The sequence below is a fragment of the Saimiri boliviensis genome, chromosome 5 (genome assembly GCF_048565385.1).
Source record: "Saimiri boliviensis isolate mSaiBol1 chromosome 5, mSaiBol1.pri, whole genome shotgun sequence".
NCBI classification, from domain to species: Eukaryota; Metazoa; Chordata; class Mammalia; order Primates; family Cebidae; genus Saimiri; species Saimiri boliviensis.
The window spans coordinates 61,275,603-61,293,029 of record NC_133453.1 but is presented as its reverse complement, the minus strand read 5'-3'; the positions used below and the strand labels follow the sequence as shown (position 1 = coordinate 61,293,029).

The 17,427-nt window shown below is 35.0% G+C and overlaps 1 protein-coding gene across 1 annotated transcript in view; it reads right to left on the bottom strand.

Annotated features, from left to right (window-relative positions):
• The window catches only part of LOC101030681 (titin), a 271,305-nt gene that overhangs the window by 114,555 nt on the left and 139,323 nt on the right, over positions 1-17,427 (bottom strand). Inside the window, 20 exon segments of the mRNA XM_074399411.1 lie at positions 459-533; positions 1,450-1,530; positions 3,743-3,811; positions 5,094-5,207; positions 8,939-9,016; positions 9,289-9,378; positions 9,853-9,936; positions 10,342-10,419; positions 10,552-10,635; positions 10,756-10,839; positions 10,973-11,062; positions 11,194-11,277; positions 11,361-11,444; positions 11,555-11,638; positions 11,749-11,832; positions 11,945-12,028; positions 13,151-13,240; positions 13,451-13,534; positions 13,621-13,704; positions 13,815-13,898. Coding sequence (XP_074255512.1) covers positions 459-533; positions 1,450-1,530; positions 3,743-3,811; positions 5,094-5,207; positions 8,939-9,016; positions 9,289-9,378; positions 9,853-9,936; positions 10,342-10,419; positions 10,552-10,635; positions 10,756-10,839; positions 10,973-11,062; positions 11,194-11,277; positions 11,361-11,444; positions 11,555-11,638; positions 11,749-11,832; positions 11,945-12,028; positions 13,151-13,240; positions 13,451-13,534; positions 13,621-13,704; positions 13,815-13,898 — 1,689 coding nt within the window.

Below are 17,427 nucleotides of genomic sequence, written 5' to 3'. Positions count from 1 at the left end.
TGACTCTGCTTCCATTTATTTTTCTTCCTTTTATTCCATCCACTTGTCTTCCACTCCCCATAGCTCTCTCCTTCTAAATCACTTCTATAATAGTTCCCAATAATGATACCCTTTGAGAATAGGCTAATGATAAAAACCAAAAGCCCCCAGAGTTTATGAAACCTTTGCTGACACCCTCCCATGCATAGTCACTTGATTATTTCAGTCATTTCTACTGGAAGAACTTAGGTTGCAAAGTAATAAGAAGAATGAAGTACAGGGAAATACATGAATGGATTTGGGAATTACTGCAAAAATATTTAAACAGAAAGCAGACAATGGAAAACAGAGACTACATCACAGATGAAATAGTGAAGCCATGTTTACATCTAACTTCATTTATGTTTACATAATAAACCTTTTGTTAAATGTCCGTTTCATTAAACGATGATCTTACAAATAGTCACTGAGATTCCTACCTGCAGGTTTTTTAACTTTTTCTAGTTTTTTAGGTTCTACTTTAGGTTCTTCTTCTTCAGGTCTTTTTCTTAGAACTTTAAAGACAAAAAGGTTTATATGTAAACCAAGACAAACTAATGAAGACGTTGAATAAGCTTGACAAATGCAAATAATGTACAAAGCAAGGAAAATGAAAAAAAGCATGCTACCTAACACTCTGGAAAGTAAGCATTTGCACTAAAGGTTTTCTTTGTTTGTTCTTTTAAATCAAAGGCTGTCATGTGAAGTATAATAGCACTCAAAGTGACTTCGTTTCCGTCTAGATAGAGGGTCTATTCAGAGACAAGTCTGTGGCAGAAACAGCTCCAACACAAAATGAATAATTTGAATAGCAACGAATTCTAATAATAATTCAATGTTAATGATTTAATGAGTATACAAATAAGTAGAAAGTTTACTTAAGCAGCGATATCCAAAGAAATGCAGCCTAGAAATCAGTAATTCTATGTGAAGACATGTTAGAACTTAATTTTTCATTTGACTATCTTGCTTCTCATTCTTTAATATTTTCTTAATCAGAAAGATATGTTTAGTTTTTTCGAAAATGTTATTTATTAGTTGTGGTGATCCTGTGTCACACTTTAAAACTGAATGCTGAATTTAAGCTAAAGTAGTTTTATGTAAGGTATTTAATAGGTTTAGTGTATTTTACTACACAGTTTGATTATGAAAATCGCAGTCATGGTTGTTGTTAGTTTAGAATATTATCAACTGAGTTATGTCTGTTAACATTTTAAATTTCAAAATACTGTGAATGCTCACAAAATTTCGTCTTTTTTTTTTTAAAAAAAAGTCTAGAAATGACATGTTTCTTAATTTTCAGTGAAACTACAAATTTTGACATATAGGGAACCAATTCAAAGAAAACCAAGAGACGGAAACATTTGTAAGCTTTCCAGTTCATTTTTTAAAGTATACTTAACACTGACAGATGGTTGAAAAATACTATACCGCTTTTCAGAACAACTTCTTCCTTTGGTTCAGGTTTACGTTCAGGAAGTAATTTGCGAACTTTCTTTTCACCTCCAGGCACTTAAAAGAATATGATTTCAAATTTTGAAGTGATTTCATATAAAAACAGAATTTCAACAAGAAAAATGTCTTTCCTAAAACTAGATAACTGCAGTGCATTAAGTAACATTTTTTGCTGCATATAAATACCACAGAATTTAAGTTTAAATGATATATTTCGAGTTATCTCCTCTGCAAATGTCTATACAGCCTTGTGATGAAATTCAACTTCATTACCTGCAGGCTAGTGTATTCATTTTAAATGAGTATAGAGGATGTTGTTCTATACTGGCTTTATGAATCTTTTATCAAATTACAGGGTTTTTGACAGAATCTTTGTCCCAAACTGCGACTGTAGATTGTCCAAATCTACATCGTTATCTCCCCAACTATTAAATACATTAGTATTATACTGGCAAGTATTAGTGCAATCATTCAGTCTTCTCCACTGAGGGGAGAAGGTGACCAAGGGTTCCGGTTTGTGACTTTAATGCTGGGGAAGGGCCCATATCTCACTTTCTGAACAGAAAAAGAATATCCTTTCTTAAGATTTCTTTTTTGAAATAATACTAGATAAAATGTTTAAAATTATAGAAATATAAAGTTTCAAACCTGGTGTTGGAACCTCACTTTTCATTGATAAGAAAATGTTCTTAAATTTATTCAAATTAAGGGACCCGAGGAATTTAAAATTAATTTTCTTTTGTGTCTATAGTGAATACTGAGCATGGTGGATGACGCTATTTTATAAAGCAGCCTCTTTTGCTATTACGGCCCTTATAGATTTGAATGGGAAAGATAGGAACATCTGGTGATTATTAAACCATTTTCTTCTCTACTAATGTCAATTAAAATCTAATTTAAAACCTTATTTATTTGTAGCATGTAACTATTTGCTCACTATCAGAAATCTTAATTTTTTAGGTATTTCTATAAAACTTTCCATTCAGTGCTTTAAACATGTTTGTAATTCATTAGTTTTTCATACGATAAAGATAACTTTGCTTAACTCTTATTTCAAAAATTTATATAGGCAATAGGCAAATATGTATTTCATTGTGAATAATCATTTTTTTCGAATGTCAAATATTTTAAGTAAAAATTTTACAGTTAAACATTACATATTTTATCCAGGATAATTTGTGCTGGCCTTCAATATGATTTTAGAATACCAGTCTTCCTAATAACTATTTTTATTGCTCAAACCTAGAAAGAAGAGCATGCTTCTAATTAATGTAAAGTGGGGAGGCATAATACAGATTTGCTTTACTGATGTAACGGACATAGCAAAAATATATCTGTGCATTTCTGTATTATCATTTTATTTTAAAAATCTTGATGTTTGAGAACATACCATTGTATCTATTATTTTTAGTCATTATATGTGATTATGTGCTATTTTAATGTATATGATCAATATCCATGATAATATTACTTTGTAATCTCCTCTTTATGAATTAGGAAATGTATATTCATGTGGGTGATTTTGTTTCCCAAAAATTCAGAGTTATCAGAAACAGTCTTAATTTCTAGGTCTGAATGTGTTGATTACTTGAACAGAACACCGCTACCCACTAGAAAAATTAAGTTTAGTTTCGATAGATGCTTTCTAGACTCTTAAGATTCATTTATTTTTCTTTAGGGTCTAATTTTAGATGCGAACTTATTAGGGAAAATACTGTTTTTAGAAAAATCACCTACACTAATAATGACTTTTTTTGATATGTGAGCTCTGTACACTTCAGAGAATGCCTTAGAGTCAGTGAGAAGAAAGTGACATGAAAGTCCTAAGGAAATCCCTGCAAATAACCATAATAATATAAAAGGAGGATAGGACTTATTTTCAGTGCCTCTAACACTGGCTAAAATGCTTGTGTCAGGTGAAATGTCAAAACATTTTACTATTAGCTCTCAGCATTTTAACCGCATGTGTCTCTTGATATCAATTTTGGCTAATCAGTAAAATTTGATATTTTTAAGTTTAGGAAAATGCAAGAAGACATGTAGATGAGACAAAGATAGACCATGTCTATACAATGTATGAAATGGATGGGAAACAAAGGAAGCCACACTCATGAGCCAGGACTGTAAAAGCCACAGAAACATAAGAAATGAATGGGACTACACTCTGATCACTGAAAAAGAGAGAGAGAACATTCAGTAGAGGCAGAAAGAGTGAGATGTCAGGAGAAGGACTAATACATAAGAATGTATTTTTCAGCCTGTGAAATACCTTTCAGAGGTGTAAGCTCCACTTTTTCTGGAACCTCAGGTTTTTCAGGAACTTTCTTCTTTGAAACAGCTTTAAAGAATATAATCTTACTTTTATTATTTGTATATTTAATCTGAAGCAAGTGATTAACTTTCTACTTCAAGAATCAAAACCAAGCTTTGCTTATAGCCAGAAAGCATTAATAACAGCCAAGAACAGCCTCCAAAGAATGTACAAGCAGCATTCGAACTATGAAAACAGACTGTAGTTTTACACCAAAGTTCAGTTGTTAATTAAAGACCAGCAGAGAAAGAAGACAATTTTTTGTTATTCACAGGAGGAAGATATTTTCCTTTGACTATACATTTTACGTTAAGGGACATGTATTTATGTGTGTGTTCTCATGGAGTGTCAATCAACAGATGGTTAGCCTTTCAAAAGATGCAAGAAAGTCCCCCTACTGGCCAGGAGTGTTGTAGGGGTCAAGAATCACCAGCAGCAGTGTCTTTGAGCAATGCTGAAAGACTCTGGCTTTGTAGATGCATAGGTCTGTATGGCGAAAGTGCATATTTATGATTATATCTAGATAATTTTAGATTGGGGAATCACATGACATCACAAGACAACTTTTTATTAAAATAAGAATAATATGTTTCTGCCAGTTTATTTCAGCTTTTAAAGAAGTTGATATCTAAAAAATTAAGTAACATCGTGTCAATTCATAGAAAAATCAAAATATAAGAAGGAGGATGAGAAGTTGTCTTCATAACCACTCTTTCCAGCTCCCCTGATTACAACACAGAACACTTTTATTAAGTTACAAAAAAAAAGATGGGGGAACAGTGACAAGTCATTAATATGCTTTCCTTTCATGATATATAGGTGCATATCAGCTATTGGAAATTATAACTATATTACTTGTAATATATTTAAAAGCACATGCAATTCTTTAAGAGCAAAGTTTTGGCTTTTATGTAAATTTGTTACTGCAATATTAAAAATATCTTGCAAAGATTTCTTATACATTCCTTATGCATAAGACCTCAATGATATGCATAACAATCAGGCTTTGAAATCAGAAAACTTTTTCTCCCCACTCCAAAAAAGAAAGTTAATTGGACAGCTCCTGCATTCAGATATCCTGGATGATGCTATCAATGTACTTTCTGACATCTGCAGCAGCAGGCATAGCATGACAAGCAACCCAGGAACCATGGGGCAGCAGAAGACACAGCTCTATGCAATCTCACAGTACAATCATGTCTGAAAGGACACACTTCTAAAAGTCATACATTTCTGGCAAGCATCATTTCAGATGGCTGGATAGAAGTTTGAAGCAGGCTAATAAAACTTTGGAAGTGGCATTTTTTACCTTTAAGTTGGAATAATTTCTCCTTCACATCTTCCTTTGGTGGAGCAGGTGGAGGAGCTGGGGGTCTTGGTTTGAGTTTTGGTTTCTCAATAACCTTCTTTTCAGGTTCAGGTTCTTGAAAGAGTATTTTAGAGGTATTAGTATATGTATATGTTAGCATGTGGATATATAGTATATTCAATAGAAATATATATATAAAAATGAAGTATAAAGTTTGCCTTTTAAGGTACATAATATCAATATTCAACATAAAACATAGAACATAAAAATATCAACACTTTACACAGATGATGAGAAACAAAGCAAAGTCACCAATAACAACAAACAAAGCCTCCAGACAAGTCACAATTGACATGAGATAAATAGTACAAGTTACATGGAAACCTAAGAATGAGGTTCACATTTAACAAAGAATACTTTACATACAGATGGAAACAGACCTACTACATATGCACAACATAAACCATATACATTTCAAGAGAAAGAATATGATGAAGAAGATTTAAGTCCACCAGATTTAATACCTTTTACTGGTATTTCTTCAGGCTGTGGTTCAGGTTCAGGCTCTTCAGGTTTAATGTACTTTTCAATTTCACGTTCTTTAAAGAATGTTGACAAAGAATATAAGATTGTAATGTAAAGTTCTTCAAAAAGACATACAAATTTCACATTGATGCAAAGATTAGTTACAAAACAAAAATATACAATTCATATAATAAAAAGATTGTATATATAAATAAAATTGTATATTTTTATTTATAAAAAGATTTCCATTTTATTATACTTGAACTGCCTATTAATTAGGTTATTCAATGTATATTGATGGCAAATGAGATGACTTTTAAAATTTGATACTATGTTATCATTTCAGGATCCAAGGCAATTATTCCATTTTGCTTCAGTAAACTGTACCTTTTAGAATTTATAAGTACCAGCAAGAGTAACCAAATTAAAGATTCTAACTCAAAAGAAGTGTAACTATTTAAAAAGCAAAGCAGTCAAACATGCTAGACTGCTTTTGTATATAATTTCAAGAAAGAATATTGTCCTGTAAATGCTTTTGTGATTCTAACAGGAATCTTCAAGAGATTAAAAAAATTTATATATATGTATGTATACCTTCAACAGGGGGAGTCTCTTTTCTACCAATGGTTATAGATGCTTTTTCTTCATATATTATTTCCTCAGGAGTCTCTTCCACTTTAAAAAACACAGTGTTTTATTTTAGATTATATTTAGAATAGAATACTACAACTGCTATTCTATCCACCTAGTTACATTAAGTAACACTCTATAACACATTATTCAGATGACCTCCAAATATCAGTAACTTCAATACACATGACAGACAGACAAATACATAAGACTCATCTACAACCAAAGCAAGAGGATGAAGACAATTATCATCTTTCCAAGATTTATGGAGAATCCATGTACCTTCAGCAGGTGGAGCTTCTGGCTCTGCAGGGATAGGTAGAGGCACTTCCTTTTCTGGGATTATTTTCTTGGGCACTTTGGGCACTTTAAAGATATGATTTGTTTACTTACTACTTTGTTTACTATTAAGAATTTAGAAGACATGCAAGAGTCTAAAGAGCAGGCAAAGAATGCAGGGGCAAGAGCTTCATCTTAGAAGACTTCATGGGGAAAATGGCTTCTGAGGCACAGTACCCTTTTGGACACCCTAAATTTATATATGAATTTTCTCAGCCTTTGTCATTTGCTTCTAGTCTTCTGTGTACCTTTAAATGAAGATCTTTTCCCACTGGTGTAACTTTGACTCTTAAAAAATTTTGCTCTACTTTTTCTGAGTAATTGTTCCTGCACACTCAGCTCTTACTTCCGTGGGAATGACTTTAAGATCCACATCTCTAAGCCTGATCTCTTTCTTAAGCTCCTGATGCACACTCCCAACTTTTATGCTTTAAAGGTGAAAAATACATCTACCATCTTCTTCTAACATTAGTTCAGAGACACGATGAACCATTTTGTTGGTCATCTAGCTTTAAACCTTACAATGATCTTGGGCTCCTCAATTTCCCTAACAGTTTTGATAATGGTCGGAGGTCACTCAGTCTCCATCTCTCTCAAACCCAATCCCCCTTTTCATTTCTACCACCATGGATCTTGTCCAATTCTTAATGACCTTAAGTAATTGCAATGGCTCTTTACTATTTAGTAGCTAAGATTGCTGCCAGTTATCTTTCTAAAGGCCAAATCCTATTCATATGTATGCCTGCTTCAAAACCTTTGAAGCTTCCTATTGTCTATAGAAAAAGTACAAGCCTTTTACCAGCATTTGAAACACTTCAAAATATGACCCCATCTTTATATCTGGTATTATCTTTCAAGACACTACACAACCAACACATACTCAAATTATGTAAGTTTACTTGAATATCATTTCCTCAATTTCTTTTTTTCTTCCTTCCTTCCTTGCTTCCTTCCTTCCTTCCTTCCTTCCTCCCTCCCTCCCTCCTCCTTTCTTTCTTTCTCCTCCCTCCCTCCCTCCCTTCCTTCCTTCTTTCCTTCGATTCTCCTGCCTAAGCTTCCCAAGTGGCTGGGATTACAGGCATGCATCACCATGCCCAGCTAATTTTTGTACTTTTAGTAGAGACCGTGTTTCACCATGTTGGCCAGGCTGCTCTTGAACTCCTGAACTCAAGTGATCCACCCATGTCGGCCTCCCAAATCACACTGGGATTACAGGCGTGAACCACCACATCCAGCCTCATTTCCTCAATTTCTACATGTAAAAGTTTACCGAAATTTAAACTCAATTCTTCCACACAGCTTCTCAAGATGCCTCTGCCTGAAAGTAATCTTTTCTTGCCCTGTGTTTCTGCAGCCCTTTGTATTCACTTGCTACATGTAATCACTTCCTGTCTGTATTAGAGTCATGTTATTTTTCTATCCTCTTATCCAATTTAAGTTATTTGAAGACAGGAGCAGGCCTTAATTTTTCTAATATGGGTGTCTTGTTAATGGTCAACATTCAATAAAATACGTTGAATTGAGCTGTTCCACACATTGAATGAAAGAAGGCTCCTTTTCACCAGTTGTAACCATGGGATATATCACGGCACAACTGAATCCCATTCATTTTTTCACACCTGCTTGTCTGTTTCATTTTTTCTTTTCCTTCATTGTTTTCCTTTTTTTCTGTGAAATGTGGTTTTTATATAAATTCACGCTCAGTATGTTTTGCCCTAAGAACTATTATTAACATGCTTAAATAGCAGCTAGAGAAATCAACTTTTTCTTCACGGTAGGTACCTTTTTCTGGAAGAACTTCTGGTTTTTTGGTGACAGGCACAGGCTCCTTCTTTACTGGAACAAGTTTCTTGGGCACCTCAGGCACTTTGAAGATATTAGTTTTGTTTTAAAAACAGTATTTTAAAACATTTAAAATATTAAGAATAAAAAACCTGTATTTATTGAAGCAGCATTAAAATTAATGAAAACAAAATAAGGAAACTTTGCCCTTAGTTATGCAACACCAATGAGGAAAACTTACTGGATTCCACCTTAAGATATCAGAGTACTTTCTTTTTTATGATGCCAGTGATGATGTGAATACCTTTACCTGCTGGTGTTTCTGGCTTCTTCACAGTTGGGACCTTCTTCACTGGGACAACTTTCTTTGGCAGCTCAGGTTCTTTAAAGATATTAGTAGCATTTAATAATATAAAGTTGCAAGGTGTAAGATACACATACAAGTTTATTCAACACCATAACATATAGATAAGCATTAACAAACATATAATACAACACAGCACACAATAAGAAAAGAGTGTAAAATTGTAGACACCACAAAAATGACGTATTTATTTTAACATGAGTACCTTTAGGAGGCGGTGCTTCTGGTTTTTTGATGACAGGAACTTTCTTCTCTGGAACGATTTTTTTGGGCTCTTCTGGCACTTGAATAATAGGAATTTCTTTCAGAGTCAGTTAATTACAATGAAGAGTTTAATGCTTATGAATGAATTTAAAACCACACATATTTCTTGGTATGCACATTGTAAAATTCTGTGAGACCAAAGTTTTATGTGCAGAAATAACTTTTGTTCTGGTTAATGTATTCAAATTCCAGACAATGAGATACAAGACTGATACTTTGCCTTAAAAGAAGATATGTAGACACAAAAATAAAATGACTGTATTTTCTCACATAGTGGATTCTGCCTTGTACCTGCTGGAGGTGGGGCCTTTGGTTCCTCCTCTTCTGCAACAGGAATGGGCTCTTCCTCTTCAGGAGCAATTTCCTCAGGTTCTTCATATACTTTAAAGATATTAGGTAATTTTATTTCAATGTATGGAACAATATTCTAAGATGGACAAACACTAAATATAGTAAATAGTAATCTTGATTTCTTCCTTTGTTTCAATTAATACCTTCTCTTATTTTTGCTAAGATAAAATCTATCTCATTTGACTTCTTTGTCTATTGATTTGAATGCTTGCAAAGCCCTTTTAGTGTTTAATGTCATTTATAATTATTAGTTCTCCTGTCTTACTTTCTGTATATACTAGAGAAGCTTTGTTTAATACAGCTTACTATGACTTATGCGGATACTGTGGACCAATAATCCAAAATAGATTTGATATTGGAGCTAATTTAGAATGATGAATTAAGACAAATAATTAAAGGTTAGAAAATGACCAAGAAATAATGAGTTAGGAAAGAAGAAGAACAAAGCTTAAATTAGAAATAGTCACAAGCGGCAAGGTCATTAATGATCGGTCTCACGTGTACCTTCTGAGGGAGGTGACTCTGCTCTTTCTGGAACAGGAACAGCTGGTTTCTCTTCCAAGACAGGTTTCTTTGGCACTTCTGGTACTTTAAAGATATTAATTAGTCTTTCTTATGAGTAGTTGAGAAGTATATTAAATTTATATCGTATCTACTTCACATTTTGCTCAAATAACCCAGGGACAGATCCCAAGAACAAATTTCACAATAAGGTCAATGATCTGTCTTTGGATCTTCTTAGAGTGGGGAGGAAAATATGGCCTATCAAGAATTTTAAAAAATGATAGTAAAATTTACCGGTGCTTGTAATAAGTAAATGTGTCACTTTTAAAAAGTCAGTGTTGTTATTAAAAAATATTTACACCCTAAAAATTCAGAATGACAATTTGTAGTTGTGAATTTAAGAGGATTATCAAATAAAGGGTTTGATAATAGGTGACTTTTTAGACAAGGGTAGGTGCTTTTCTGCAGAATCTCATTAGTGATGTGTACCTTTTGCTGGTGGGACTTCTGGCTTTTTGGGAACAGCTACTTTCTTTTCTGGAACAACTTCTTTTGGAACTTCAGGCACTTCAAAGGTATCAGTATTTTAACATTAGAAACAATCACCAGTAAACATACATCACATTTACACAGAACAAAACCATTTTAGAAGCTGGGGGCTGCATCTACCTCTATCAAACCATGAACAGCTACATGTACCTTTAGCTGGTGGGGCTTCTGGTTTTTTGGGAACCACTGGAGGCACCTTCTTTTCAGGAACAACCTCCTTAGGCACCTCGGGGACTATAAAAGATAGTAGTTTTGAAGCTCATGGTTTCAATGACATATGAAAATCATGAAGCAGAACAGTGGAATATGACACTTTAAAGACAATTTTAGGAAGTTAGTGTCAGTGAGAAATACCTTTCACTGGTGGTGGTTCTGGTTTTTTGGCAACAACAGCAGGTGCTTTCTTTTCTGGGACAGGTTTCTTAGGTGGCACAGTCACTAAAGAATTGCAAGGTATGTTTTAGAAAGAGTGAAGATTGAGAAACAAGACAAAAGCTCAGAGTGCCCAGAATTATCAGGGAAGGAAAGGGAAAGAGTGACGGAGGTGTCCCAGCAGTTTCTTGCTAAGTACCTTGTGGAGGCTTGGCCAGCTCTGGCTCTTCCACAACTTCAGCAGGAGCAGGAGGCTCTTCTGGGGCAGCTTCCTCAGGCTCCTCGAACACTTTAAAGACATGAACTCATTTTAATGCCAGAATTGACTAAAAGACATGAAATAGTTTGTGTAAAATTTTTTTTATAACACTAAGGAGTTTATGTTTCTAAAAACACTATTTTGAATAGTTTCATTATTACCTTCAGGGGGAGGACTTTCTGGTTTGGGAGGAATAACTTCAGGAACCTTCTTTTCTGGGACAGCTGCCTTTGGCACCTCTGGGACTTTAAAGATATTAGTTTTTTCATTATTAGACAAAGTAAAAACAAACAAAAAGTATCAAACACAGCAACATGAAGGGGACTACCTTTTGTGGGTGGGACTTCAGGCTTTTTAGGAGGAGCCGCTGGCACTTTCTTTTCAGGAACAACTTCTTTAGGAGCCTCAGGCACTTAAAAGGTATTAATGAAATCACATTTAGGCATTATGAAGACCAGTAGAAAAGTATTTTCTAGAGCAGAAGAGATAGATCTTCTGAAGTCTAAAGCCAGTGACAAATACCTTTAACAGGTGGGGCTTCAGGCTTTTTAGGAGGAGCGGCTGGCACTTTCTTTTCAGGAACAACTTCTCTGGGAGCCTCAGGCACTTAAAAGATATTAGTGAAATTACATTTAGGCATTGTGAAGACCACTAGAAGAACATTTTCAAGAGCAGACGAGATAGATCTTCTGAAGCTTAAAGTCAATGACAAATACCTTTAACGGGTGGGACTTCAGGCTTTTTAGGAGGCGCCACTGGCACTTTCTTTTCAGGGACAACTTCTTTGGGAGCCTCTGGCACTTAAAAGATATTAGTGAAATTACCTTTAGGGGTTATGAAGACCACTAGAAAAAAATATCTTCAACAGCAAAAAAATTAGATCTTCTGAAGCCTAAAGTCGGGGACAAATACCTTTAACGGGTGGGACTTCAGGCTTTTTAGGAGGAGGCACTGGCGCTTTCTTTTCAGGGACAACTTCTTTGGGAGCCTCTGGCACTTAAAAGATATTAGTAAAGTTACGTGTAGAGCTATGAAGACTACTAGAAAAATATCTTATACAGCAGAGGAATTGAATCTTCTGAAGCTTATGGTCATATGACAAGTACCTGCAACAGGTGGAACTTCTGGCTTTTTAGGAGGTACCAGTGTTTTCTTTTCTGGGACAATTTCTTGTGGAACTTCAGGCACTTAAAAGATATTAGTAGTTTTTCACTTACGTTAATGAGAAAAATGAGCTAAAGTATTTCTAAGATCAAAAGAGATATTTCTTCCGCAGAAAAAGGACTGGGGTGAGAAATACCTGTGGCAGGTGTGGCTTCTGGTTTTTTGGGCAGAGCCTTGAGAACTTTCCTTTCTGGGACAACTTCTTGAGCTCCAGGCACTTGAAAGATATTAGTAGTTTTAAACTTAAGTTAATGAAGAGAAATGGGCTAAAATTGTTTTCAGTATTAGAAAAGATCTCTCTTCTGCAGAGTGAAGTCAGGGCTAATGTGTACCTGGAACAATTGGAGCTTCTGTTTTTTTGGGTGGAGCCAAGGGAATTTCTTTTTCTGCGGCATCTTGAGGAACTTCTGGCACTTGAAAGATATTAGTAGTTTTATATTTAGGTTAATGAAGAGCAATGGTCTCAGTTGTTTTCAAGAATGGAAGAGAGATTTCTTCTGCAGGATAAGGTTGAGCTGACATGTACCTGTAACTGGGGGAGCTTCTGGTTTTTTGATTGGTGCCTTAGGAATTTTCTTTTCTGGGACAACTTCTCGAGCAGCTTCAGGAACTTCAAAGATATTAGTATTTGTATAATTTATAAATGGCGAAGGCATATATTACAATGATTGTGAGGGGTACAGACTATATGTTTTTCTTAACAGGAGTGGGAATAAATACCTTTTGCAGGTGGGGCTTTCAGTTTTGGCGGCACAGCCACAGATAATTTCTTTTCAAGTACCACTTCTTTAGGAGCATCAGGAACTTTGAAGATATTAGTATCTTTTAGTTAGAAACTATGAAGGGGGAATATCAACTCCACATTTACCCAAGCAAATACAGTTTGTGAGACTGGCAGACACTTCTATACACTGTCTCCCGGCCCCCCGACTGACAATGTGTAAGGACACCTACCTTTAGGAGGTGGAGCTTCTGGCCTTTTGGGAGGAGGCACTGGTACTTTCTTTTCTGGGACGGCTTCCTTCGGTGGCAGCACTTCAGGCACTTCAAAGATATTTGTAATTTGTGTTTAGAAAAGGTGAAAACGATGGATGCCTATTGCATATAAGCATACACCAAAATATTTTGGATAGCGGCTGACATTTGTTTTCTTTAGAATTATATCATCTTTATGTAGTAGGATTTTTAACATATAATTTCCTAGATAAAATAACAGTTGTTTTTCTCCTATAGTTTGTATAGCTTTGGCATTACCTTCAGGGGGTGGACTTTCCGGTTTGGGAGGAATAACTTCAGGAACCTTCTTTTCTGGGACAGCTGCCTTTGGCACCTCTGGGACTTTAAAGATATTAGTTTTTTTTTTTTATTATTAGACAAAGTAAAGACAAACAAAAAGTATCAAACAGCAACATGAAGGGGACTACCTTTTGTGGGTGGGACTTCAGGCTTTTTAGGAGGAGCCGCTGGCACTTTCTTTTCAGGAACAACTTCTTTAGGAGCCTCAGGCACTTAAAAGATATTAGTGAAATCACATTTAGGCATTATGAAGACCACTAGAAAAGTATTTTCCAGAGCAGAAGAGATAGATCTTCTGAAGTCTAAAGCCAGTGACAAATACCTTTAACAGGTGGGGCTTCAGGCTTTTTAGGAGGAGCCGCTGGCACTTTCTTTTCAGGGACAACCTCTCTGGGAGCCTCAGGCACTTAAAAGATATTAGTGAATTACATTTAGAAGTTATGAAGACCACTAGAAAAGGTATCTTCAAGAGAAAATTAATGAGCTCTGATGCCCAAGGTCACTGGCAACTACCTTTAATGGGTGGGACTTCAGGCTTTTTAGGAGGAGCCAAAGGCACTTCCTCTTCAGGGGTAACCTCTTGGAAAGCTTCTGGGACTTAAAAGATATTAGTGAAATCACATTTGGGCATTATGAAGACCACTAGAACAAAATATTTTCAAGAGGAGAAGAATTAGATCTTCTGAAGCCTGAAGTCAGTGACAAATACCTTTAACAGGTAGGACTTCTGGCTTTTTAGGAGGCGCCATCAACACTTCCTTTTCAGGGATAATCTCTTCGGGAGCTTCGTGTACTTGAAAGATATTAGTATTTTTAAACTCAGAAAATACAGACATGACTAGGTAGGTACACAGACATTTTCAAGAACAAAAGAACTATTTTCCCCCAGAGCCTGAGATCAGGGGTAACAAGTTCCCATAACAGGTGATGTTTCAAACTTTAGAGGAGGAACTTCTGGTACTTTCTTTTGGGTAGCCATTTCTTTGGGATCTTCAGGCAGTTTGAAGATATTAATACGTTTACACTTGAGTCAAAAGAGTCAACACAGACATGATTCACATGTACACATCAAAATAATTTTCAAGGCTGGAAAGGTGGTCCTTTCTATCACCCTACCCACTATCCCACCGTAAAGGAACAGTTGAGAATGTACCTTTGACAGGTACAACTTCAGCCCTTTGGGGAGGATGCACTTCCTTTTCCTGGACAACTTCTTTGAGAGCCTCTGGCACTTTGAAGATATTAAGAATTTTACATTTAGAAGTTACAAGAATCAACACAATCAGGAAACACATTTATAAAAGACAAGACATTTTCCCACCCCTCTAAACTTCCAGCAAGATGTACCTTCATCAGGAAGGACTTCAGGCTTTCTGAGAGGAACCACAAGCGTTTTCTTTTCAGGGACAATTTCTTGGGGAGCTTGAGGCACTTTAAGAAATTTGTAGTTTTACGTTTAGTGTTATGCATATCACTAGGAATAGCAAAAATATTTTCAAAACTACAAGAACTAGTTCTTGAGCCTGAGAGCATGGTAACTTGTACCTTTAACTGATGGGGGTTCTCTTTTTTTGGAAGGAACTCTCTTTGCAGAAACAATTTCTTGAGGAGCTTCAGGCACTTGAAAGATAATAGTAGTTCACATTTAAGAGTTAAAATGATTAATGAAAACAGTAGCCACAATAAGTTAGCAAATATAATTACATTTTCTTCTCTTCCCTCCATCTTCTCTTTGCTCTACCAATAGGCTAAGTCTTTTAAGGGGTTAGTGGATCCTTGAGAAGACGTGCTCCCCATTCTCCAGAACCTCACAGAGCTCTCGCGACGCTCTACACTCACATTATAAGACATTTGTTGAATGAATACTTTCCACAGAAGGGTTTTCTGTTTTGGCAGAAACAGCTACAAATATATATATATTTTAGAGGAAACTTCTTGTAGAATCTCAGACACTTTAAAGATATTAGTATGTTTATATTTAGAATTTATGAAGAATATTAGGAAAAAACGTAGTTTTAAGAGCAAAGGACTGATAAGTTCTTCTTCCACATTTGTTCAGAGGTAACGTACTTTTCATAGGTGGAATTTCTGGCTCTTCAGGAACATCCTCAAATATTTTCATTTCAGGAACAACTTCCTTCATAGCTTCTGGTGCTTTGAAGATATTAGTATTATGGTTAGAGGTTAAAAGGATCAGTGGAGACATTAATTATATAAGCTGAACTAAAGTGACGTTTTATGGCTACAAAGGTGATTCCTTTAAAGAATCTGAGGAGGTATAAAATCTTGAGGACAGGAACCAAATATTATTTGTCTTTGTTTATTATTCTCCAGTTCCCTAGCACCCTGTACATACTAAGCACTATTAAATGCTATTAAATAAATGAAGGAAGGAATGACAGGATGAATGATACCTTTAGTGGGAGGTGTTTCAATTTCAAGGGGAGCAGCCATGGGTGTTTCCTTTACAGGGACAACTTCTTGAGGTGGTTCAGGCACTTTAAAGACACGAATGCATTGTACTTTGGAGTTATGAAGAGTAGTAAAGAGTTTCTGTCATAACCGCACATACAGAACATTCCAGATGGGAACCTTCCTGCACTCCCTATCCCCAGAATTGGATTCTTTTGTAGCAGTGTGAATATTTGGTTATAAACAGCTGTTTTTTTCACCTCAGGTACTATCAATATTAGTAATTTTATTTCTTGCAATGGTAGATGCATGGAAAATTAGATCATGGAAAGTGGAAACATTAATTGTAATTAATGCTGTAACTATTACTTTGAGAAAAACAAAATTATAGCCATTTCAAAAAATGTAGATTGGCTTCTTTTTGCATTCACATTTTAGGCACTTTAAAAAGGTGAGTGTTTTTCAAGTTTAGGAGAGTGGAGAACAACCAAGAGATTCCAGACTGAGAAAAAAAATCAAAATTTCAAAAAAAATCTTTAAATTGCAGAATACCGTGTTATAATTAAATTACTATTCTGGAAGTTTTAAAGCTTTTTCATGTTTTGACTTGTCTAAAGATATTCAAAATGAAAAAAATGTATGATGCTTGAAAAATAAAAGACTATGAGAGATGCAAATGAACACTGAGGGGAGAGTTCCAGCTTTAACTGGAATTATTTTTGCTTTGGTTGAAGGACATTCTGGGAGGCTCTCAGGTGGTCTAATCTTGTAGAGATTATATTACAGGTCAACTTTCACACTGAATTAAATATTTTCTTTAAGACATGTTTTGGTTATAATATATGTATATATATTTTCTCTGGAGTTTTCATAAAAATACACTGACTCAACCATCTTCCATGTGTGTAAGTTAAAGGTAAATTTTCCCCTCTATTTTCTCTTAAATGACTCACTGGGCCATGCATACAGCTTCTACTTGGAGGATCCATCTCTGAAATGATTTCCTCCATAGCCACTGTGGCTTAAAATATATTAGTATTTTTACATGTGTTAAGTACAACCGCAAACATGAGATTAAAAAGCTGACTTTCTTCCAACTTGTACCTCTTGGTGATGGTGTTTTTCTTCTTTTAACAATAGGAGTTCGTTCCTCTGGAATGACTTTCTTGAAGACTTCAAACTCTTTAAAGATATTAGTATTTTTTTAATTGAGAAAAGGCAAAGGCATGAAGATATGACATAATAAGAAACTTAGAGATGTTAACAGATATTGTATCTTTATGTTAGAAATGTTATTTTTGTTCTAATATTTTATCTTTGTATATTATATGTGTGGGACTTGACTTTCTTGAGGGCCAATCGTATATCATTCTTTGTTGTGGGTATATCAGATGCTTTAAAGACAGTATTTTCACATTCGATGTTGTGAGAATGTATTTTAAACATTAAACATTTCGCAGACTGAAGACAGTATATTTTCTTCTTTAGATTTTCAAACTAGAGAATTATTTATACCTTCAGTT